At 46.3% G+C, this 23879-nt stretch overlaps 1 protein-coding gene across 2 annotated transcripts in view; it reads right to left on the bottom strand.

Annotated features, from left to right (window-relative positions):
• The window catches only part of PSME4 (proteasome activator subunit 4), a 250124-nt gene extending 238036 nt beyond the window's left edge, over window positions 1-12088 (bottom strand). The window contains exon 1 of one of the 2 annotated variants that reach the window (XM_075339344.1): window positions 11790-12088. In XM_075339344.1, the coding sequence (XP_075195459.1) occupies window positions 11790-11992 (203 nt within the window). In that variant the 5' untranslated portion in view covers window positions 11993-12088. The remainder of the gene's footprint in view (window positions 1-11789) is intronic. The other variant, XM_075339345.1, reaches the window with a different exon arrangement.
• Between the last annotated feature and the right edge of the window lie 11791 nt (window positions 12089-23879).

The raw sequence follows: 23879 nt of genomic DNA, 5'->3' as shown, positions 1-23879 counted from the left end.
CAACATTTTGTCTGGCACATTTTTGGAGTTTTGTGTGAAAGTCTAATTTGCCTTTATTCTCTTTTTTATGTTCTTCCAGTGCACACAAAAGGAAATAAACGTGTTTAGCAAGACCTGTAATTGCTTGCAAACATTTTCTGGAACAATTTCATGGGTGCTAAAATGTTCGGGCATAATGGCGTATATAATGTATGTATGTACGGTATATAGTATATATATCTCCATCTATCATCTGGTTTGTTGAAGGTCTTAAATTATGTAAATCCAACCTAAGATGAACACCACATGACAAATTACACTGCCGCGTCACTATTTGTCCAAAAGACGCTGTTCACTGTTCCAGAAGTCCTGTGGCTTTTTCAGATGCAATATGCAAACTTTAGCATTGCTCCCAAGTTCATGTTAAAAAGAGGCAAATGGACTTTTTCCTTACAACCCTTCCAAACGAGACATACTTGTTCAGTCTTTTTTCTAATTGTACTCTCACAAAGTTGAACATTTAATATGATGACCGAGGCCTTTACAACCTGAGCTGTATATCCTTAAACATTGCACAGTCTGCTCTTAGAATTAACTTGCTGTGGCATCCACTCGTGGGAAGATTATCCACTTGTGACTTATCTTTCACTCTAGAACAGGGTTCCACAACGCGTGGGCCCGCGGGCCTCTTAATGCTCCTCGGGGGTGCAGAAATAAAAGCTATATGGTAAACTGGAGATAGAATGATGCTGCCAGACAGCAGAATATGGCTCTCAAGGTAACAAAGGTTGGGGACCACTGCTCTAGAATAAACCTCAAATTGTAGGACAATAGCCCTATGATGCTTCTCAAGACTGAGGAGCATCAACAATTTCTTCTCTAAGACCATTGCTAGTCTTTCCTACTTGGAATTTGGTGAACACATTCCTGAATGCTCCACGTCAGCAAAGTGCCAAAACGTCTGCTTTTACAGGGTACCTAGCTGCTACTTACCCTCATAGTCCTATGAAAAAAGGGTGTGCTTATTTATAAAAAAAACAACAACCCACTGCTTTTCTGCATTATGGCTCAAGTTTTTGTTAAAGCGCCAGTCCAGAATTTTTTTTTTCTTTAATTCACCGCTGGAGTAGTGTTTTAATTCTAAGTCCCCTGACCCCGATCTTATACTCATCCTCTGACGTCTTCAGCTTTATTTGGCGCCGCTCCAGTCCCAGGCGCCATCCTGCCACCCATATAGCCAGGGCGCAGAAGTTACGTCACAAGTGTTCAATAGTAATTTATGAAAGTCAGAATGTGGCTCTCAAACTTGCCTTGAGTTCTGACCTCCCGCACGCTCCATGGAACACTGGTTCATCCCGGCAGGTCACAAACTGCAGAAGACCAATATGAGCGGCGTCAATAACAGATGAAAACACCGTAGGGCGAGTACAAGGGCAGGGGACTTAGATTTAACCCCTTTACCACCCAGCCTCTTTTTACCTTCATGCCCAGGCCAATGTTTTGAACTCTGACAAGCGTCACTTTATGAGGTTATACCTCTGGAACGCTTCAACGGAACCTGGTGATAATTTTTGAAACATTATTGTTTTTTGTTTGGAAGTTAGAAGGGTTCAAAGCTTAACCCCTTCACCCCCAGCAATTTTCCGTTTTCTCCTCCCCTTCTTCTAAGAGCCATAACTTTTTTATTTTTCCATTAATATTGCCATAGGAAGCCTCGTTTTTTGTGGGACAAGTTGTACTTTTGAATTAAACCATTAGTTTTACTAAAAAAAAAAAAAAAAAAAAAAAAGAAAGGGGGGGAAAAATTCCAAGTGCGGTGAAATTGCACAAAAAAGTGCAATTGCACAATTTTTTGGGGGGATTTTTATTTACCATGCTCACTATATGGTAAAACTGACCGGCATTATAATTCCCCAGGTCAGTATGAGTTTGCAGATACCAAACATGTATACTTTTAACTTTTATTTAAGTGGTGAAAAAAAATTCAGATGTTTGTAAAAAAATAAATAAATAAATTGTGCTTTTGTCGCCATTTTGTGAGACATGTAGCACTCATTTTTCGGGATCTGGGGCCCAGTTATGGTTTATATTTTGCGTCTTAAACTGACGTTTTTAATTACCGTATTTTTCAGTTAATAAGACGCACCCCAAATTTAGAGGAAGGAAATAAGGAAAAAAAAATGTAATGTTAAAATGAGGGTTTGTTTTATAATCCTAGTGCGTCTTAATCCTACTGCTTACCAGGAGGGAGCGGCGGTGGTGGAGCGGCTCAGGAAGGTCATAGGAGGCAGGGTCAGCGATACTGCGGGCTCAGAGGAGCGAGTGTTGCGTCTCAGGAAGGTCACAGGAGGCAGGGTCAGCGATACTGCGGGCTCAGAGGAGCGAGTGTTGCGTCTCAGGAAGGTCACAGGAGGCAGGGTCAGCGATACTGCGGGCTCAGAGGAGCGAGTGTTGCGTCTCAGGAGGGTCATAGGACGAAGAGTCAGCGATATTGCGGCCTTCGGGGGTGTCGCGGTGATGGGTGCGTCACTGCAGTGGAGGAGTCAGGAGGGTCACAGGACAGGGTGTCCCTGCGGTGGTGGGCGCCTGATCTGCACGCGGACTCCATTGAATCGCCCGCGGTTGCTGCGATTGACTTCAAGAAAATCTCCAAGGAGGCAGCGTGCTCGCACAAAGGTCTCTGCTTCCCTTTTCTTGATGTCCATCGCATCAATCTGCGCACACACCACCTCCACAGCCATTTTCTTGAAGTTCATTGTGCCAACCGCGGGTGATTCAATGCACCCGCCGCGACACTGCAGTGACACCCCCAGTATCGCTGACCCCACTCCACCACCGTAGCCCTGGTAAGCCATATCCGCATTGTAAGACGTACCCCCATTTTACACCCAGTTTGGTTTTTTTTTTAGGAAAAAAAAGAAGAGTGTCTTACAATCCAGACGATACAATATACCATTTTTGCGTAGATGCAATAAAAGGTAATGAAAACATTGTACAATGTTGTGGCGACCAAAAAAAACGTAATTTTGGAGACTGGATTTTTCGCTACACTTTGTACCAATCAGATTAACTGATTTTACATTTTCATAGCTCGGGCATTTCTGAACTCTGTGATACCAAATATGTGTAATTATTATTGTTATTTTATCCTCAATGGGGGAAATCTACCCGCTCCTGTTAGCTGCACATGTCTGCTGATCAGATCAGCAGACATGTGCAGGGATGACCGCAGGCTTGCAGGGAGGCAACCTTAGGCCTGTTTCAGACGTACGTATTTAATCAGGTACCAGTCACACGCATGGTTATGTTCACACGTGCATCACACGTGTTTGCATACGTGTGACAGGTACCGGAGAAAGCACGGGTCTGTAAAATAAAAAGATTTTCCTGACCCCCGCTCATTATATTCATTCATCGATTATTCACCGCACTCAGGACCTGGAATCAGGAGCAGCACTGGGGACAGCGCCGGGGCACAGCACCGCCGACGACAGCATCGCGGGGACAGGTGAATATTCTGCAACCACATTGACATCCAGGAGGTCATCGGAGTTCCCAATGAACTCTGATGAAAGCCCGCGACACAGCTTCACGGGTTCATCAGAGTTCATTGGGATATGTGATGAGTCCCCGAGATGTTCCGGCTTCCAGGTTCTCAACAAACACACACACACACACACACACACACACACACACACACACACACACGTGGTCCCCGACACTGAAGTCCCCAGCGCCGCTCCTGCTTCCAGCTCCACAGGGCACTGAATATTCAGTGAGAATAATGAGCGGGGGTCAGGAATGGGAGGCAGCATCGCTGGATACAGGTAAATATAGATTTTTTTTTTTAAAGACCCGTGCTTTTTCTGGTTTGTGTCAAATTGATCACATCAGTGTGCGATCCGTGTGACACCCGTCCTACTGGCAAAAAAACGGATATGCCTGCGTGTGCGGGGCTACGAGGGGTCACACAGTCCGTGTGAAAATATGGACGTGTGAGTAACAGCAAATAATAACATGGGTACGTGTGGCATCAGTGTTAAAAACGGATGTCACACGTACCTGAAACATGGACGTCTGAAACCAGCCTGAGGCTACTTTCACACTTGCGTTGAACGGTATCCGTTGCATTGCGTTGTGTAACGGATGCAACGGATGTGTTGCATATAGTGACACAACGGATGCAACGGATGCTGCAAAACAACGCAATTCGTTTTGATTTTTTTTTTTTTTTTTTTCCCGGTTTTACCAGCGGCAGACTATAGTGAACGATCAGCTGATCGTTCCCTGCAGCCGGCCGCTGGGTGATCAGCTGATTGCTCCCAGTAGCCGGCCGCCGGGTGATCAGCTGATCGCTCCCGCCCGCCGGGTGATCAGCTGATCGCTCCCGGCTGCCGGGTGATCAGCTGATCGCTCCCTGCAGCCGGCTGCCGGGTGATCAGCTGATCGCTCCCGGCCGCCGGGTGATCAGCTGATCGCTCCCTGCAGCCGGCCGCCGGGTGATCAGCTTATCGCTCCCGGCCGCCGGGTGATCAGCTGATCGCTCCCTGCAGCCGGCCGCCGGGTGATCAGCTGATCGCTGTCACTTGCCGGCGCCCGGGCATGCCGGCGGGCGGGCGCTCAGCTGAGCGCTGTGACTTGCCGGCGGCCGGGCATGCTGGTGGCCGGTCATTCAGCTGAGCGCTGTCGCTTGCCGACGGCCGGGCGCTCAGCTGAACGTTCGGCCACCGCGAGCCAAAATAAAGTTTGATTTAAAAAAAAAAAAAAAAAAAAAAAAAAAAAAGAGCATGCGCAGTGAAATCCAGAGGATTCCGCTGCTCAAAATAACGTTACATGCTGCGTTCCTCCCGCTGGGCGGAAGCAACGGAGCGTCGCCCAGCGGAAGCAACGCAGCTCCTTTTGGTACAATCCGTCACCCATACAAGTCTATGGGAAACAGCGGAATCCGTTAACGGATTCCGCTGTTTCCCAAAAGGGCGGATTGTAACGGAAGGAAAATAACGCAAGTGTGAAAGTACCCTAAGATGTATATATACGTCCTAGGTTATGACGGGGTTAACCAGCAATTTCTCATTTTTTCCAACAAAGTTGACAAAACCATTATGGAACCACATCACATTTGAAGTGACTTTTAAGAGGCCGAGGTGACAAATACCCAAAAGTGAGACCATTCTAAAAACTGCACCCCTCAAAACCACTCGCGAGAAGTTTATTAACCCTTTAGGTGATTCACAGTAACTAAAACAATACGCAAGGGAGAAATTAACATTGTAGTTTAGCCTCAGATTTGGCATGTTTACAAGGGTAAGGCCTAAGCCACACGGCATGAAAATCGGTACGAGTGGAGTGCGATAAAAAAAAAACACCCATTCCACTCGGACCAATATTAGCCTGTGTGTCAGCGCACATGGGCGATTATTTTCTCAGCCCTAAACGGACCAAGAAAATAATCAGAGCATGCTGCGATTGTAAGTTGAGACTCTCTCTCACACCCATTCAAGTGTATGGGGCGAGAGAAAAATCGCACTGCACTCGCGGTACACCGGTGTACCGCGAGTGCAGTGCGAGAATGGCAATAGCCGGCTACGCAGGAGAGAGGGAGATAAATCACTCCCTCCCCTCCTCAGCGCTGGCCCACCCCCCGCAGCTGTGGTCCGCTCGCACACTCGGACCTCAGTCGCAGGGACACTCGCATGACACTGTGCTCTGCTGTACTGCCAGCGTGACACGAGTGTCATGCGAGGGGATCGCAGTAGTCCCCGTGTGGCCCCAGCCTAACAAGAGAAACTGCACTGTATATCTTGCTGTACAATTTGAGTACGCACATACCTCATATGTGGTTGAAATTACTGTATGGGAGCACGGCAGAGCTCAAAAATAAAGGCTCACCATTTGACATTTTGATTGCACAATTAGCTGGAATTGTTAACGGACGCCATGTTGCGTTTGGGGACCCCCTGAGGTGCCTTAAGAGTGGAGCTCAACCACAAGTGACCCCATTTTGGAAACTAGACTCCAAGGAAGTTATCTAGATGTTAGGTGAGCACCTTGAACCCCCCAAGGTGCTTCACAGAATTTTATAATGTTGAGCTGTGAAAATGGGAAAAAAAAAAATACATTTTTTTGTAACACAAAAATGTTGCTTTAACCCCAAATTTTTCAAATTCACTAGGGTAATGGGAGATAAAGGACCTTAGGATTTGTTATGCAATTTCTCCCAAGTACGCCAATATCCCATTTGTGGTCGAAAATTACTTTTTGAGGCACAGTGCAGATTTAGTTGGCATGGTTGCGGGTGCCATTTCACACTGGCAGAGCCCCTGATGTGCCAGAACAGCATAAACCCCCCACAAGTGACCCCATTTTACATACTGCATCCCTCAATGAATTTATCCAGGGGTGCAGTGAGCATATTGACACTACAAGTGTGTCACAAAATTTTATACCACTGGGCAGTGAACAAAAAATAATTGCATTTTTTACCACTAAATGTTTTAACCCCAGATTTCCAATTTTCACAAGGTGGGGGTACTTAAAGAAAAAAAAAAAAAAAAGGGCCCATAATTTGTTACACAATTTCTCCAGAAAGTGACAATACCCCACGTGACTGTACAATACTGTTCGGCTGCACCACAGTGCTCGGGAAGTCATTTGATTTTTGAAGCACAGAAATTCCTAGAATAGTTGGCGGACTCCAATTGCAGAGCCCCCAAGTGCCACAACAGAAGAAATCCCCTCAAGTGATCAAATTTTGCAAATTACACCCCTCTGGGAATTCAGCTATGGGTATAGTGACAATTTAGGCTCTGGAAAACACCCATGGTGTCAAAGGCACTGAATGTTGCAGAATTAAAAATTGCAAATAAGTCCTTGTCGTGCCCAGTACCTTGTAGTTCCCGTACATTGTACCCAGCTAGTACTTCTGGAATCCTGCACCCTGTAAATTAAGCAGGCTCTCCTCGCTATTACAATGCCAAACAAGTGGATGTTGTGCTTTAGGCATATTGTGGGGCTCAGAAGAAAGGGGGGGGGGGGGGGATTTGGAGTGCAGATGTCACTGCATTTCTTTTTTGATGGGAGGGAGCCATACTGCTTTTCCAAAGCCTTTGTGCTACTAATAAGGCCCCTTTCACACATCAGTGAAATCCTTCGAATTTTGATAAAAACGGATCCGGCAACTGATGACTAGATCCTTTTTTTTCTCATTGACTTGTATTAGCGACGGATGGCCTCACGTTTCATCCGTGGTTCGACACATCCGTCGAAAATGGTTTGTCTGTCGGACGAAGATAACAGTCAAAGTAACGTGTTTTTTGTCTATGTTGAAAAAACGGACGGCGACGGATCTTTCGCCGTCCGTTGTTTGGTAGAATGGAAACCTATAGGTGCAGGATCAGTCCTAATCAGTCAAATGACAGAATCCGGCGACAAATTCCGTTTTATTAACTGAGCATGCTCAGATGGGGTGTAAAAAAAAAAAAAACAAAAACAAAAAAAAAAAAACATATATATGATGCGACGGATCCGTCGAATCAGTTTTTCCACAATCTGCGACGGATCCGTCAATTTCACGTATTGTAACTGATGGCAAAAAACTGGTGTGTGAAAGGGGCCTTACAGGGAAGCCCCTATATTTCTATTAACAGAACTAAGTGCGGACCTGTGTTTTTGTGGGTTGAGTTGAAAGCTATTTGGTGGCGGGAAAGCCAAGTCCCCGGCGGCAATCGTGCTAAACACAGCTCCTGGGCCCTTGCAAGGACGTGCGGGTACGGCCAAAGATGGGAAGCACCCAACAAATATACGGTACGTCAAAGGTCAAAGGGGTTAAAGCAAGTAAAAAACAAAAAAAAAATACGTAATTACTTACCGGTAATGTGTTTTTTCTGAACCCATGACAGCACCACGAGAGAATATAAGGGTGCCGTCATGGGTGCTGGAAAAAAAAGCATTGGAGTGGTGCTTTAATGACACTGTGTAATTTGTCATTTGTTGTTGTTGATCAGGGGTTGGATTTACCTAATGTTAAAGATCCTTTTTTTTTTTATTATGTTCTAATGTGTAAAACATTAGGATTCAATGTTATTTTCATAACAGAATATACTACTAACACCTACGGCTTGCTATGCATATAGCAGTAATTGGAGGAATAAAACTGGGATAGAAATGAAATAAAGAAACTTTTCTGTGTCATTCTGAAGCCATCGCCATTCGTGCATTATTCTGCATAAATGAAGATATGATGACAGTGGGGAGAGACTGACACCCAATGGAGCACCATGCAAGCACTTGTGCTGGAAAACTTTCCTACATAAGGTTAAAAAAAAACCCTCTTGGCACAAACAAGGTACAAATAAATCAAACATGACAGTGCAAAATGTGCGGCATCCAGAGCTAATATACACAACATATACAGAGGCCTGGATCATCTGACTGTGAGGTTATACTCCAGGGATAGATAACACTGTCTCCATATACTGTACAATGACCTACACCTCAGCAGACACATTGCAAAGTCATTCAATGATTGCAACAGAAGCAGCACAGATCCTGGATTTAGTAAATAGGGATAAAATGTTTTCCAAGAGGAACAGGATCCCCCGTAAACAAGACGTCTAATAATACTACATGTGTATAAACACAATGACAACGTAGCAACAGGAGGAACGACAGCAAGAGGTCACAGCATGTGTGTCACACACACACACAGTACCAGGCACTGCTGGAGTCACACACACACACACACACACACACACACACACAGTACCAGGCACTGCTGGAGTCACTCACACACACACACACACACACACACACAGTACCAGGCACTGCTGGAGTCACACACACACACACACACACACACACACAGTACCAGGCACTGCTGGAGTCACACAACGGAAGAGCAGACCTTACACACAGATACAAGGTAACACTCAGCTCCTCCAGGATGAGCACAGTCTATTCTCCTCTAGAGGTCACATTAACCTGAAAGTAATTTATACTACGTACAGGGAGGAACATCCATCACACAGGGACTAAAATATCCAGCTAATACCAAGGCGAGGGGACACGTCTACAGAAAGCGGACAATAGGAGGACGCAATGTCACATCCACAGAATGTGTATGATGATACGGATAAAACATAACATAATAACATGAGACATCCCAGTATGTAAAAGTCCTTGAGACGTCCTGATCAGGTCATTGTAAAGTATCTACACGCATTTCAGTTTTACCCGATACAAGGAAAGCTGAATGTGACATCCAATATAATTGCTAGTTGCCGTGAATGTCACCTAGAAAAATGAAGGGCAAATCTATAGATCGCTACACTAAGAGAATGGCATTTAAAGGGGTTGTCAGGATTTATGATATTGATGACATCTCCCTAGGATGGGTCATCAATATCAAATTGATTGGAGTCAGACACCCCCGTTGATCGGCAGTTATCAACGACACCAGAGGTCAGGAGACACCAGAGGTCAGGAGACACCAGAGGTCAGGAGACACCAGAGGTCAGGAGACACCAGAGGTCAGGAGACACCAGAGGTCAGGAGAAACCAGAGGTCAGGAGAAACCGTTGCACCGTTTAGTGCCCAATACTGCAGATCAGCTGCAATTCATTACTGATATCTTTCTACCTTCGTGTTGTGTTAATACGTGCCTGAATGTACCAGAAAGGAAACTACCAAAACTTCATGGACACAGGAACTGCCGAAAGTCTCCTAACCTGAACGCAACAGCTTTGTATACGTAATACACACCTACAAAAATGTCAAGTTTGGGTCAGGAGACCTACGGCCAGTCCGTGCATCACGGTTCATGTTTAAGGGGATCTGAATTCACCCCAAGAATCTACAAGGTCTGACTATTTGGCTTTCTTACAAATGTTGTAGCTTTCAGGCAATGTGAAAATTGCCCAAATTTACGGTAAGGCCAGGATGAGACCACATCTGGTCACCTGTTCCTGACTCAGGGCTTCTGTCTGAATGCAGACTTAGATGCCGACAGAGGCATAGACATTAGGCAGCCCAAAAGACACAACTTTGGACTCCTTTCTTTTTTCTAGAAGCGTCCATCTTTTAAGCTGAACACAATCCGCATCTACATAGAGTTTGTCCATCAGGACCACACCTTGATTAAATTAGGTTTCCCAGCAGATACCCCACTTGTTAGCTGCAGGTGGATGCACATTTGTGGAATTACATGACAGAGTAACCAGAAAAATCTGTTTGCACCGAGTCCTTCATAGCAGGAATAGTTATTTCATAGCCCATATGATAGAATGGCAGAACTTACAGAAAACACGCCGTCTTAATTTCCCAAGGGCACTCAAAAAATGTATAGTAGTATTGTTTTGGAAGATGGTGATGGCTAAATTCATTCCATCCATGTGATGATCTGATGTGGACCTGTAGTATGTTTGGTTACTTAGGGCTCTTCAACAAACCACTATAATGGAAATCATGGAATATACCTGTATGGATATGACTCTACCTGCATGAAGGTATATGGCGCTTTGTAAAGTGTTCACATCTGCTGCAGGATTGGAAGAGGTCAAAGGCACCGTACTCTGATAATATAGCCCCAGGCACTCGTACCGGATGAAGAGTTAGTACACATCGATTCATAAGCCCAAATCAGTCACAACAATGTCTGACCACTGGATGGGAGCCGTGAGAACTGGCCCAGACCTGACGGCGTGCGCTGCTCCTCTTTTGATGATCTCACCTGGCATATTTGCGATGTGATGGACAGACACACAGGGTTGCCAACTTCACATTTTTTTTTTCCTGGGCGGCTTATCAAAAAAAAAAAAATCAGACAGACAATATTTTTTACAAACACGTTGGAAAACCATAAATTATGGATATAAGCAATACATGTCTACAGCCCATAGGTCTGATATGAAGACACTATCTGCATCCACTGCAAGCTGTAAAATGACTACAGTTAAAGTAATCTGTACAAGCTGCTTTCGATTAAACAAAAAAAAAAAAAGACCTTACATTATTTTTTTTTTTTTTTTTTTTTATCAACAGGAAGAAGCGCGGATTCCAGAATATAGAAGTGGTCATCCTTCTCCTGTCAAGAGACTACGGCCGCAAGACCATGCAAATCGATGTGCCCCAACTCCAATGAAAACAGAGAGATATTATATTATATATATACACACACACATACATACACCACACTGGGGACACCATAATTTCAGAACAAACTCTTCTTTATGGGTTTTTTGAAGAAGCAGATCATCCGCCATCTTTTTGTTTGTCATTTACATCAGATACACAACAAATCCGACACAATGAGAACCGCAAAGTGAAAACGGCCAGGGGGGCACGGGCAGGACGCCGCCAGGAAGGGCACGGGCAGGACGCCGCCAGGGGGGGGCACAGGCAGGACGCCACACGGGCAGGACGCCGCCAGGAGGGGGGCACGGGCAGGACGCCGCCAGGAGGGGGGCACGGGCAGGACGCCGCCAGGAGGGGGGCACGGGCAGGACGCCGCCAGGAGGGGGGCACGGGCAGGACGCCGCCAGGAGGGGGGCACGGGCAGGACGCCGCCAGGAGGGGGGCACGGGCAGGACGCCGCCAGGAGGGGGGCACGGGCAGGACGCCGCCAGGGGGGGGGGGGGGGGATCACGGGCAGGACGTTGCCAGGGGGGGGGGGATCACGGGCAGGAGGACATGGACAAGACGCAGCCAATGACAGGACATGCCATCTGAACAGCTGCATTGTGAGTGCCTATATGTGTGAGGGCAGATGGGGCAGTGCCAGGCACAGGACACAATGACACAACACAAGGACTCACGTGTTCAGCTTTCTGCTCCAGAACAGCACCCCGGGCCACAGCTCCCGGAGGTGCACGGCCCGGCCCAGGCTGCTCTTGATCTGTGCCAGCAGCTCGTTAGACTCCCGGTCCAGGCGCTCCGCATAGGGCAGCAGGAGGTTGTACACTATCTCCTTCTGGGGTCTGAAGCCCAGCGCCTCCGCTCTCGCTTCCCTGGTGCCCATGACTGGCCGCTGCTGCTGAGGGTCACTACCGCGCCGGCCTCTGACTTGCACTCCTCTCCCAACTCTCCTCACTCAGTCTACCGGTGACGAAGCAACCGAAGGGAGGGCAAAGACGTCACCCACGAGGGCTTCACTACGTCACTTCCGCCCCTTCTCGTAGTTCGGTTGGTGACGTCACGCTGGAATGTGTCACATGACTGGTGCGCCCGCTGTGCCCGCAGCACCTTGCACCAGACCTCACGCATTGTGCCGCGCGGAACAGGGGCTGAATGTTTGGTTTTCTTAATATCTACAACATGTTAAATGGTGATTAGCATATAATGAAAAGTTTCTAAATATCAAAATAAAGTTTTCACCAACGAGGTGCTTAGGTTACTTTCACACATCCGGTTTTTGCTCTGCGGCACAATACGGCGCTCTGCAGAAAAAAACGCAGAGGGGTTTTTTTGCCGCCGTTTGCTTTTTTTTTTCCATAGACTTACATTAGTGCAGTATTGTGCCACATGGGCTTGCGTTCGGTCCGGTTTTTGCCACATGCGGCAGATTTAGCCGATGCCGCGGCCGGATGGAACGTTGCCTGGAACGTTTTTTGCTCCGGCAAAAAAAAACGCATCGCGCCGCATCCGGCCGCTGCGGCGCATTTTTCAATGCATGCCTATGGACGCCAGATGCGGCGCGATGCGGAAAAAACGCATCCGGCCGCCGCATGCAGTTTCTTCCACTGCGCATGCTCAGTAGCATGCCGCAACCGGAAAAAAACGGACCGGCCGCATGTAAAAACTTATGCAAAGGATGCGGTGTTTTCGCCGCATCCATTGCATAGGTTTCACAGCCGGATTGAGCCGCAGAGCTCAAACCGGATGTGTGAAAGTAGCCTAAGTCTTCCTCACTAAAAGGAGCCTCTGTGTATTAGGACGCCTTCACACCTACGTGGAAAAGAAGCACATGTATGGTCCGTTTTTGACGTCCACATGGCTGTGTGTGTCATCGGTGTCATGTCCGTGTGACCAGTAACAGAAAAAAATGCATTATATTGAAATCAATATTTTATATCTGTAAAAGATGTGCAAAGCCAGAAAAATGATAGAGAGGTGGATAGATAGATAGATAGATAGAGGGATAGATAGATAGATAGATAGATAGATAGATAGATAGATAGATAGATAGATAGATAGATAGCGGGATAGATAGATAGAGAGATAGATAGATAGATAGATAGCGGGATAGATAGATAGAGAGATAGATAGATAGATAGATAGATAGCGGGATAGATAGATAGATAGATAGATAGATAGATAGATAGATAGATAGATAGCGGGATAGATAGATAGATAGATAGATAGATAGATAGCGGGATAGATAGATAGAGAGATAGATAGATAGATAGATAGATAGATAGATAGCGGGATAGATAGATAGATAGATAGATAGATAGATAGATAGATAGATAGATAGATAGATAGCGGGATAGATAGATAGATAGAGGGATAGATAGATAAATAGATAGAGAGATAGATAGATAGAGAGAGAGATAGATAGAGGGATAGATAGATAGAGGGATAGATAGATAGATAGATAGAGAGATAGATAGATAGCGGGATAGATAGATAGATAGAGGGATAGATAGAGAGATAGAGAGATAGATAGATAGCGGGATAGATAGATAGATAGAGGGATAGATAGAGAGATAGATAGATAGATAGATAGATAGATAGATAGATAGATAGCGGGATAGATAGAGAGATAGATAGATAGATAGATAGATATCTTGTACAGCTATTTAGCAGAGTTAATAAATAAAAAAAAAAATGACGTGGGGTCCCCCCATTTATATAACCAGCATAGACACAGCAGTAGCTGCGGGCTGCAACCTTCAGCTTTCTACTATCCCTTCTCTAGTTTTGTAACAGAGGGGATCCCACACTGATTTTTTAAATTATTTGAAAAAATGATTTTAAATTATGGCGGTGGGTCCACACCATTTTTTTTTCAAAACCAGTCAAGGTACAGCAGACAACTGGGGCTGATATTATTAGGGTAGGAAAGACCATGGTTATTTTGCCCTTCTCAGCCTAAAAATAGCAGCCCGCAGCCGCCCCAGAACTGGCGCATCTATTAAATGTCTCAATTTTGGTGCTGTACTCAGCTCTTTCTGTTGCCCTGGTGCAGTGGCAATTGGGGTAATATATGGGGTTGATGGCAGCTGTGATTTGTCAGCTGGCATCAAGCCTTGGTATTTGTAATGGGTGGGCATCTAGCAAAAACCCACATTACTAACCCAGTAGTTGTAAATAGAAAAAAAAATTGAAAAAAAACACCCCCGACTACAGCCCTCATTCACCAATTTATTCAATTTTTTTTTAAAAAGAGCCAGCAGCAAAGAATTGCAGTGAACTCATGACATCACCGCTCATTACAGCTGCCCCCACTCTCGCACTAGTTTGTGTGAGAATTGCCGTGGGCAGTGAACTCTAATGAACTCATGACATCACCGCTCGTCACTGCCCGTGGTGGGTGACACACTACTATGCGACTTACATCCTGTGACCTGCGGTGATCTCATGAGGTCATTGCAGTTCACTGCCATTGTTCTCACACAGTGTGTGAACCAGCAGTGGCGGCAGTTCCAGCCAATGAGGAACATTCTGTTATTCATAGTCTGGAACAGTGTGTCTGAGGACGTTGTGGGACCTTCATATGGATTACGGCGGACCAAATTGCGATTTTGCTAACAAATAAATTGGTGAATGAAGGTGTCTCTTGTCTTTATTTCTTCACTCATTCTCTCTTTTTATGTCTTTTAGGTTCACTTTTGTGGAACGTTGTGAGACTTCCATATGGATTACGGTGGAGCTTTTTTTAAAAAAAATTTTTTAATAAATTGGTGAATGATGGCCATAGTCGGGGGTGTTTTTTCAAATAAAATTTTTTTCTTTTCTATTTACAACTACTGGATTAGTAATGGTGGTGTCTGCTAGTTGCCCACCCATTACTAATACCAGGGCTTGAAGCCAGCTGTCAATTCACAGATGGCATCACCCCCATATATTACCCCATTTGCCACCACACCAAGGCAACAGGTAGAGCCGAGTACAGTCCCAGAATTGGTGTATCTATTAGATGCGCCACTTGTGGGGCAGGTGCGGGCTGCTATTTATAGGCTGTGTAGGGCCAAATAACCGTGGCCTGTCCCACCCCAATAATATCAACCCCCAGTTCTCTGCTGTCCCTTGGCTGGTTTTGAATAAATGGTGGGGACCCCACGTGGTTTTCTTTAAATTATTTATTGTTTCACATGAACATATGGTAAATGTGAAGATCTCTATTGACTATAATTTGTATGCATATGAATGTGTATCTGGTACATGTGAAAACGGACACCACACATAGGGAAGACACAAAGGTGTGAAGGAGGTCTTAGACCACATGGGACCTCCACAGGCAGCTGTGTAACTGAACCTGCCGTCCCAATACAAAACTTCCAAATGAGCCCCCGATTATTAAGGCTATTTAACACTACAACTACTGAGGTAGTCATTTTGACTACTTCGCACTATGTATTTCTCCTCTGTGACTACAGTTTTTGGAATTCCGGCTTGAGACTCGGTGACATTTCCTCAAATAGGATGTTAAAAAGATTTTCTGGCAATAAATAATTTAGGTGCAAAAATTGCGCATTTATTTCAACATTCACCTATAACTACTAAAGGTAGTCATTTTGACTACCTGCTATATTTTGCTGTCCTTTTGTCACTAAAAGTTGCTGTAAAGTTTTGTGCATAATTTTTTCACTGTATCTTATTTACCCTGATGTTCATATAGATGTAGTTCAATTCAGATGTCAACTTTTCACATTTTCATTGTGTTACCTGGTTGTATAAGGCTATGTGCGCACAGTGCGTTTTTCACGGCGTTTTTGCGCGTTTTTCGGGTGCGTTTTTGGCCTTAAAACTGCAGGACTTTGCTTCCCCAGCAAAGTCTATGAGTTTTCATTTTTGCTGTCCGCACACATTTGTTTTTTTACCTGCGCTTTTGAGTTAAAAAAAAAAATGGACATGTCAGTTCTTTCCTGCGTTTTTCTGCGTTTTTCGCCCATGCAATGCATTTGAAAAACGCAGCAAAACGCAGAGATCAAAAACGCAGCAAAACGCAGCCAAAAACGCACCAAATCGCGGCAAAAACGCATGCGTTTTTTATGGGTTTTTTCGACGCAGGTGCTTTTTTGTGCGTTTTTAGCGGCCAAAAACGCACAAAAACGCAGCGTCAAAAAGACGCAGTGTGTGAACCTAGCCTTACTGTGTAATGCTGATCTGAATAGAACTTTTTTGTAAAACTGTAGGCTCTTATCTTATCTTATGCTAATGAAGGGAGGTGTTTTTCTATGGTCCTAGCAGTAGACAGTAACACTGCGTCTTTTTGACGCTGCGTTTTTGTGCGTTTTTGGCCGCTAAAAACGCACAAAAACGCACCTGCGTCGTAAAAACGCATGCGTTTTTGCCGCGATTTGGTGCGTTTTTGGCTGCGTTTTGCTGCGTTTTTGATCTCTGCGTTTTGCTGCGTTTTTCCAATGCATTGCATGGGGGGAAAACGCAGAAAAACGCAGGAAAGAACTGACATGTCCATTTTTTTTTTTTAACTCAAAAACGCAGGTAAAAAAAACAGATGTGTGCGGACAGCAAAAATGAAAACTCATAGACTTTGCTGGGGAAGCAAAGTCCTGCAGTTTTGAGGCCAAAAACGCACCCGAAAAATGCGCAAAAACGCCGCGAAAAACGCACTGTGCGCACATAGCCTAAAGGCCCCTTTACACACTGAGACTTTCTAGCGATCCCACCAGCGATCCCAACCTGGCCGGGATCGCTACAAAGTCTCTGGTGAGCTGTCGAACAGGCAGACCTGGCCAACGATGCAACAGCGATCCAGACCTGCAGAACGACCTAGCTAGTCATTGGAGACGTTGTAAGGCTAGGTTCGCACACTGCGTCTTTTTGACGCTGCGTTTTTGTGCGTTTTTGGCCGCTAAAAACGCACAATAACGCACCTGCGTCGAAAAAACGCATGCGTTTTTGCCGCGATTTGGTGCGTTTTTGCCTGCGTTTTGCTGCGTTTTTGATCTCTGCGTTTTGCTGCGTTTTTCAAATGCATTGCATGGGCGGAAAACGCAGAAAAACGCAGGAAAGAACTGACATGTCCATTTTTTTTTTAACTCAAAAACGCAGGTAAAAAAAACAGATGTGTGCGGACAGCAAAAATGAAAACTCTTAGGCGGGCTTTGCACGTTGCAACATCGGTAACAATGTGTTACCGATGCTGCAGCGATAGTCCCGCCCCCGTCGCACGTTCGATACATAGTGAAAACTGCCGTAGCGATTATTATCGCTACGGCAGCTTTACACGCACATACCTGCCGTGCGACGTCCCTCTGGCCGGCGACCCGCCTCCTTCCTTAGGGGGCGGGTCGTGCGGCGTCACAGTGACGTCACATGGCAGGCGGCCAATTGAAGTGGAGGGGCGGAGATGAGCAGGATGTAAACATCCCGCCCACCTCCGTCCTTCTCATTGCAGCCGGGAGGCAGGTAAGGTGAAGTTCCTCGCTCCTGCGGCTTCATACACAGCGATGTGTGCGGCCGCAGGAACGAGGAACTACATCGTACCTGTCGCTCCCCCGGCATTATGGAAATGTCGGAGGCTGCAGCGATGATACGATGACGACGATTTTGCGCTCGTTCATCGTATCATCTAGGATTTACACACTACGACATCGCAAGTGACGCCGGATGTGCGTCACTTTCGATTTGACCCCACCGACATCGCACCTGCGATGTCGTAGTGTGCAAAGCCCGCCTTAGACTTTGCTGGGGAAGCAAAGTCCAGTGCACACTGGGAAATGAAATTTCCTTGCGTAAATTCCGCATGCTCTCAAAGATTACCGCACCCGCGGTAAAAAACCGCGGGAAACCGCACCCGAAAACCGCATGCGGTTTGCCGCGGTTTGCTGCGGTTTTACCGCGGTATTGTTCGCGGTATTGCCGCGGTTTTGCCGCGTGCGGGTTGGGATGTGCTTTATTGCATTCAATGCAATAAAGCACATTGAAGAAAAAAAAAATAATACATTTCTGATAGTAGATAGACAGAAGAATAGATAGAGGGATAGATAGATAGACAGACAGATAGATAGAGGGATAGATAGAGGACAGATCGCTGCATTTCCCACGGTCGGCAGTGAGTTCACATTACCGGCCGTGGGAAATGACCGGTAATTACCTCTGCTGTCTCGCTGCAAGGCTGCATTCATTCAGCGCTGTGTCTGTGACAGTCGCGGCTGGATGGAAGCAGCGCAGGACGTCGGACCTGTGGATTACGCCGGAGCTTTGTTTGGGGGGGGGTTAATAAAATGGTGAACGAGGCTTGTTGGTTTTATTTAAAATAAAGGATTTTTCGGTGTCTGTGTTTTTTTCACTTTACTTACGGGTTGATCATGTCAGCTGTCACATAGACGCTGCCATGATCAAGCCTGGAGTTAATGGCGGTGGTCCCCCACCACCATTAACCCCTTGTATTACCTTGCCACCACTGCTACACGGTGGCAAGAAGAGCCGAGGACACTCCGGTAGTGCCGCATATTGCATGCGACAGTGCCGGGGCAGCTGCGGCTGATATTCTCGGCTGCCGGAGGGGGAGTGAGGCGGGGGACATTAACCCTGCCCCTTTCCCTCCCCAGCCTGAGAATACCGGGCCGCCGCTGTGTGCTTACCTCGGCTGGAAGGTAAATATGCAGCGGAGCCCACGTTCTTTTTTTTCTATATTTCCGTTTTCTTTCTATGTGTGTTCTATGTGTCTGTGTCTATGTGTTCTGTGTCTGTGATGTGTTCTATGTCTGTGATGTGTTCTATGTCTGTGATGTGTTTGTGTTTACTCTCTGCTCCGCTTCCTCTTCCTGTAATGACATCACTTCCCTGCAAAACCGCAGACAAGCGATGCACATTACCGGAGGTAAACCGCGAAATACCGCAGGGAATAACGCAGGAAAACGCAGTGAACCGCACAGAATTTGCTGCCTGCGTTATTCCCTGCAGGATTTCATGATTAACATTGAGTCAATGGAGTGAAATCCCGCAGCGATGTGCGGAAAAGAAGTGACATGCACTTGTTTTTGCTGCGGGATTCCCGCAGCAAAACATGCAGCTGTCAAATTCCGCCCAGTGCGCACAGGATTTTTTTTCTCCATAGGATTTGCTGGTGATTCACTGCAGAGATGTTATGAACATTTTCTGCAGCGAAACATGCAGCAAATCCGCGGAAAATCCGCGGCAAAATCCGTAAGTGCGCACATAGCCTTAGACTTTGCTGGGGAAGCAAAGTCCTGCAGTTTTGAGGCCAAAAACGCACCCGAAAAACGCGCAAAAACGCCGCAAAAAACGCACTGTGCGCACATAGCCTAAAGCAGCTTTTTGAAAGGGAAGTCGCTAACGAAGGCGCTGTAAAGTCCCCTTTACACACTGAGACTTTCTAGCGATCATGCTGCACAGCGGGAAACAAAGGACCAAAGAATGGTCCTGAACGATTTGTAGCGATCAGCAACTTCACAGCAGGGACCAGGTCGCTGATGTGTTTCACACACTGCAATGTCGCTGGGGAGGTCGCTATTACGTCACAAAATCGGTGACGTTACAGCGATGTCGTTTGCGATGTTGCAGTGTGTATTGCCACCTTATGTCTGGATACTAAATTACTTTCATTTCACTTGGAGAGACAAAGACAACAGATGCAGACATAAGAGCTCTGAAAACTGTTACAGGTTTATACAACATTTTATTGTCATATTATTTGATTATTTTAGGAAAGACTTTAGCTGTCTGTCAACTGATTCAACCCACCTACGTTTGAAGGTGGCAGAACATGTATTATTTCTTACTAGAAGGTGGCCCGATTCTAACGCATCGGGTATTCTAGAATTTACGTATTGTGTAGGTAATGTATGATTTTTGTTATATATATATGTTGTGTGTAGTTGCCAAGTGTTTGTGTAGGGCGCTGTAAATGTTCTGGGTGTTGTCTGGGTGTGGGGGTGTGTGAGAGCGGTGTTGTTTGTGTGTTGCGTTGTGTGTGTTGCGTTGTTTGTGGAGCGCTGTGTGTCTGCAGTGTTGTGTGTGTGTTGTGCTATGTGTGTTGCGCGTTTTGTGTGGGTGTGGCTGTGGCTGTGGGGTGCATGTGTGTGTTTTGGGGGGAGGTATGTTTTGTGCAATGTGTGTGTGTTGCGCGGTATGTGCGTATATTTGTGTATGCCGCGGTGTTTGTTGGGTGTTGTGTGTGTGCGGCGTTGTCTGTGTGTGTGTGGGTGTCTATGTAGGGCAGTGTTTGTGGTTCCCAGTGTGTGTGTGTGTGGTGTGGTGTGTTGTGCGGTGCGCGTGTGGTGGTGTGTGTGTTTTTGGGGGAGGTGTGCACCCCCATTGTGCTCCATCCCCCATGCTGCGCACCCCCCATCATGCTCCATCCCCCATGCTGCGCACCCCCCATCGTGCTCCATACTCCATGCTGCACACCCCCCATCGTGCTCCATCCTCCATGCTGCGCACCCCCTATTGTGCTCCATCCTCCATGCTGCACACCCCCCATCGTGCTCCATCTTCCATGCTGCACACCCCCCATCGTGCTCCATACTCCATGCTGCACACCCCCCATCATGCTCCATCTTCCATGCTGCACACCCCCTATCGTGCTCCATCCTCCATGCTGCACACCCTCCATCATGCTTCATCCCCCATGCTGCACACCCCCCATCGTGCTCCATCCTCCATGCTGCGCACCCCCCATCGTGCTCCATCCCCCATGCTGCGCACCCCCCATCGTGCTCCATCCCCCATGCTGCGCACCCCCCATCGTGCTCCATCCCTCATGCTGCGCACCCCCCATCGTGCTCCATCCTCTATGCTGCACACCCCCCATCGTGCTCCATGCTGCACCCCCCCATCGTGCTCTACCCTCCATGCTGCACACCCCCCATCGTGCTCCATCCTCCATGCTGCACACCCCCCATCGTGCTCCATCCCTCATGCTGCGCACCCCCCATCCTGCTCCATCGTCCATGCTGCACACCCCCATCGTTCTCCATGCTGCACACCTCCCATCATGCTCCATGCTGCACACCCCCCATCGTGCTCCATGCTGCACACCCCCCATCGTGCTCCATCCTCCATACCCCCCATCGTGCTCCATCCCCGATGTTGCACACCGCCCATCGTGCTCCATCCTCCATGCTGGGGCCGCCGGGGGTGGGGCCGAGCGTGCCAACGTGTGCCGGGGTCGGGGCCGAGCGGGCGAGGCGTCAGCATATGCCGGCTCCCTGCACATGTGTACCGTGAGCCGGTGTATGCTGGTAACCATGCTACACATCGGGTAACTAAGGGCAGCGCTTCCTATAGTTACGCGATGTGTGTCATGGTTACCAGCGTACACCGGCTCCGTCACGATCCCAGCATCGCAAAGTTATTTCCGCCGGGGGCGGGGCCGAGCATGCGAGGCGCCAGCGTATGCCGGCTCCCTGCACATGTGTACCGGGAGCCGGTGTACACTGGAGCGGGCGATGCGTGCGGAGGGCCGTTGCGAGCGGCCAATCCATGCGGGGGCAGGGCCAGGCCGAGGCGAGCGACCAATCCGTGGGGGGGGCGGGGCCAGGCCGAGCTTAGCAGCCAATCTGCTGGTTGTCACTGTAAGGACACAATTTTGGAGCAAGACAGAGAGACAGACAGAATAAGGCAATTATATATATAGATAGTTTTCATTTCATTTCTATTTTTTTAGCAGTGAACCAGTGAACTCTCAAGGGGAATTTCTCCAATTTACTAATATGGGTAGAAGACGTGCGGTAAAGCCTGAAGATATTCTGGCTATTTTGCAATCCATACCAGAGGAATCGGAATCCGAATGTCAGGATACTCAAATTGATACAGACAGTGATGAAGATTTCAATCCTCAAAACATTTCGAGTGAATCTGAAGACTCAGAAGAAACAAATCTGGAAGGTAAGTAGTTATGTGTATTTATTTGTTCTTCCACACACTGAGTTACTAAACAAAAATTCTAAATATTCATCAACTTTTTTGCCAGACGTTGCAAGCTCATCAACTGGGGATCAGGCTCATGCGCTGATGTTGCCTCGCGACCATCCTCCCGGTCGTGGTCAGAAAAAATCTGCAAAACGTCCCAGATATGTATCCACAACAGAAGACGATGGCGGCGAAGGCGATGCAACCAACACCACAGAATGTGAATCTCCAGGAATACTAGTTTCAGCTGATGGTATTCAATGGAAACCTCTTGAGATTGGAGAAAACTTATCTGGTAGGCGGGAAAAACAAAACATTCTTAGAGAAGCACCCGGCCCTACAGGATACGCCAGAAGAAATATAATTAGTGATAGTCCTTTGAGTACATGGAGATTATTTTTTGATTCATTTATCTTGACTCACATAAAGAACTGTACTATTACAGAAGCACGTCGGAACAATAATGAAGAGTTTACTCTTTCTGATGAGGAGCTAGATGCATTTCTAGCAATATTTTATGTCCGTGGACTATCAGGCACGAGCCATCACTCTATTGCAACTATATGGTCAAATGACTGGGGAATACCATTATGCAAAGCGATAATGTCTAGGGACCGTTTTGTAGAAATTATGCATTACCTCAGATTAGATGAGAAGTCCAATCGATCGCAGAGACTGCAAACCGACAAATTTGCTCTCTTTTCTATTGTGTGGGACAGGTTTATTGCCAATTGCATTGCTTGTTACAAACCTGGCCCATACATTACGGTTGATGAACAACTTTTCCCAAGCAAAACTAGGTGTCCTTTCACACCGTATATACATAGAAATTGTATGACTTGCCATGAGTCTTTGTGTGGGCAATGTACCGCTGTAATTGAAAGACGATGCCTGAAATGCGAATCAACAAATGTTTAGAAAGTTACCGGTTGTACTTCATAATAACGGTTGGTCGGTTTTATTGAGATTCTGCGCCATATTTTCATTTTTCTTCTCCTTCACTTACATTTTCTCTGCTTGTTGTTCTTGAGTTGTTGTTTATATGTGTGCACTTTAATAATAAATTATTTTAAAACGTCTATTATTATTGTTTTACTTAAGAAAAACCAATTTTTTGACCAAGAATTAGATATAAATAATGGCTCCACTCACTCAGCAACAAGACCTATAAAGAACAAGGAGGAGTGAACAAGCCAGATAATAAAAACATATTTTTATTAGATAATGATTTATAAACACAGACATATAAAAGACAAAAGATGAGGTTACGATCAAGTATCCTCAGGTGATCAAAATTTTTAATGCACAGTGGAAATGTGTCAGAAGAAGTAATGAAATACAACACACATAGATGCCATCTAATGCTGTCTCAATGATAAAGAAAAAATTCAAAAGCAGAAGCCCGTTGTATCCACTGAATGGCAGCAAGTGCTCATAGCATAGTAATAAGGCCTGAGATAGGTAGAAAACATCCACAAAGATACTGAGTAAATACAACAGATATAGAAGCCATATGATACTGTTCCAATGGGAAAGAGAAATTCAACGGCAAAAGCCCGTTTTATCCACTAAATGACAGCAGATGCTCATAGCATAATGATAAGGCCTAAGATAGAATAGAAAATAATCTTAATATAGGAAGTGAGATACTGGGCAGTAAGTGCAAAAAAAGCTTATAAAGAAAAAAACAATTTACCCCAAAAAAGGACTAGTATGACAAAGGCCTTAATCCCAACACCATAATGCATTAGGAATGCCAAGACAATAGGAGAAAATATTCAGATGGCAATCAAGGGTAAATGCCCATAGTACCCACAGGATAGTGATCCTATAGGATATAG

The sequence above is a fragment of the Anomaloglossus baeobatrachus genome, chromosome 3, assembly GCF_048569485.1.
Source record: "Anomaloglossus baeobatrachus isolate aAnoBae1 chromosome 3, aAnoBae1.hap1, whole genome shotgun sequence".
NCBI classification, from domain to species: Eukaryota; Metazoa; Chordata; class Amphibia; order Anura; family Aromobatidae; genus Anomaloglossus; species Anomaloglossus baeobatrachus.
Note: the sequence above shows the minus strand (reverse complement) of the source record. Positions and strands in the feature narration are given on the sequence as shown.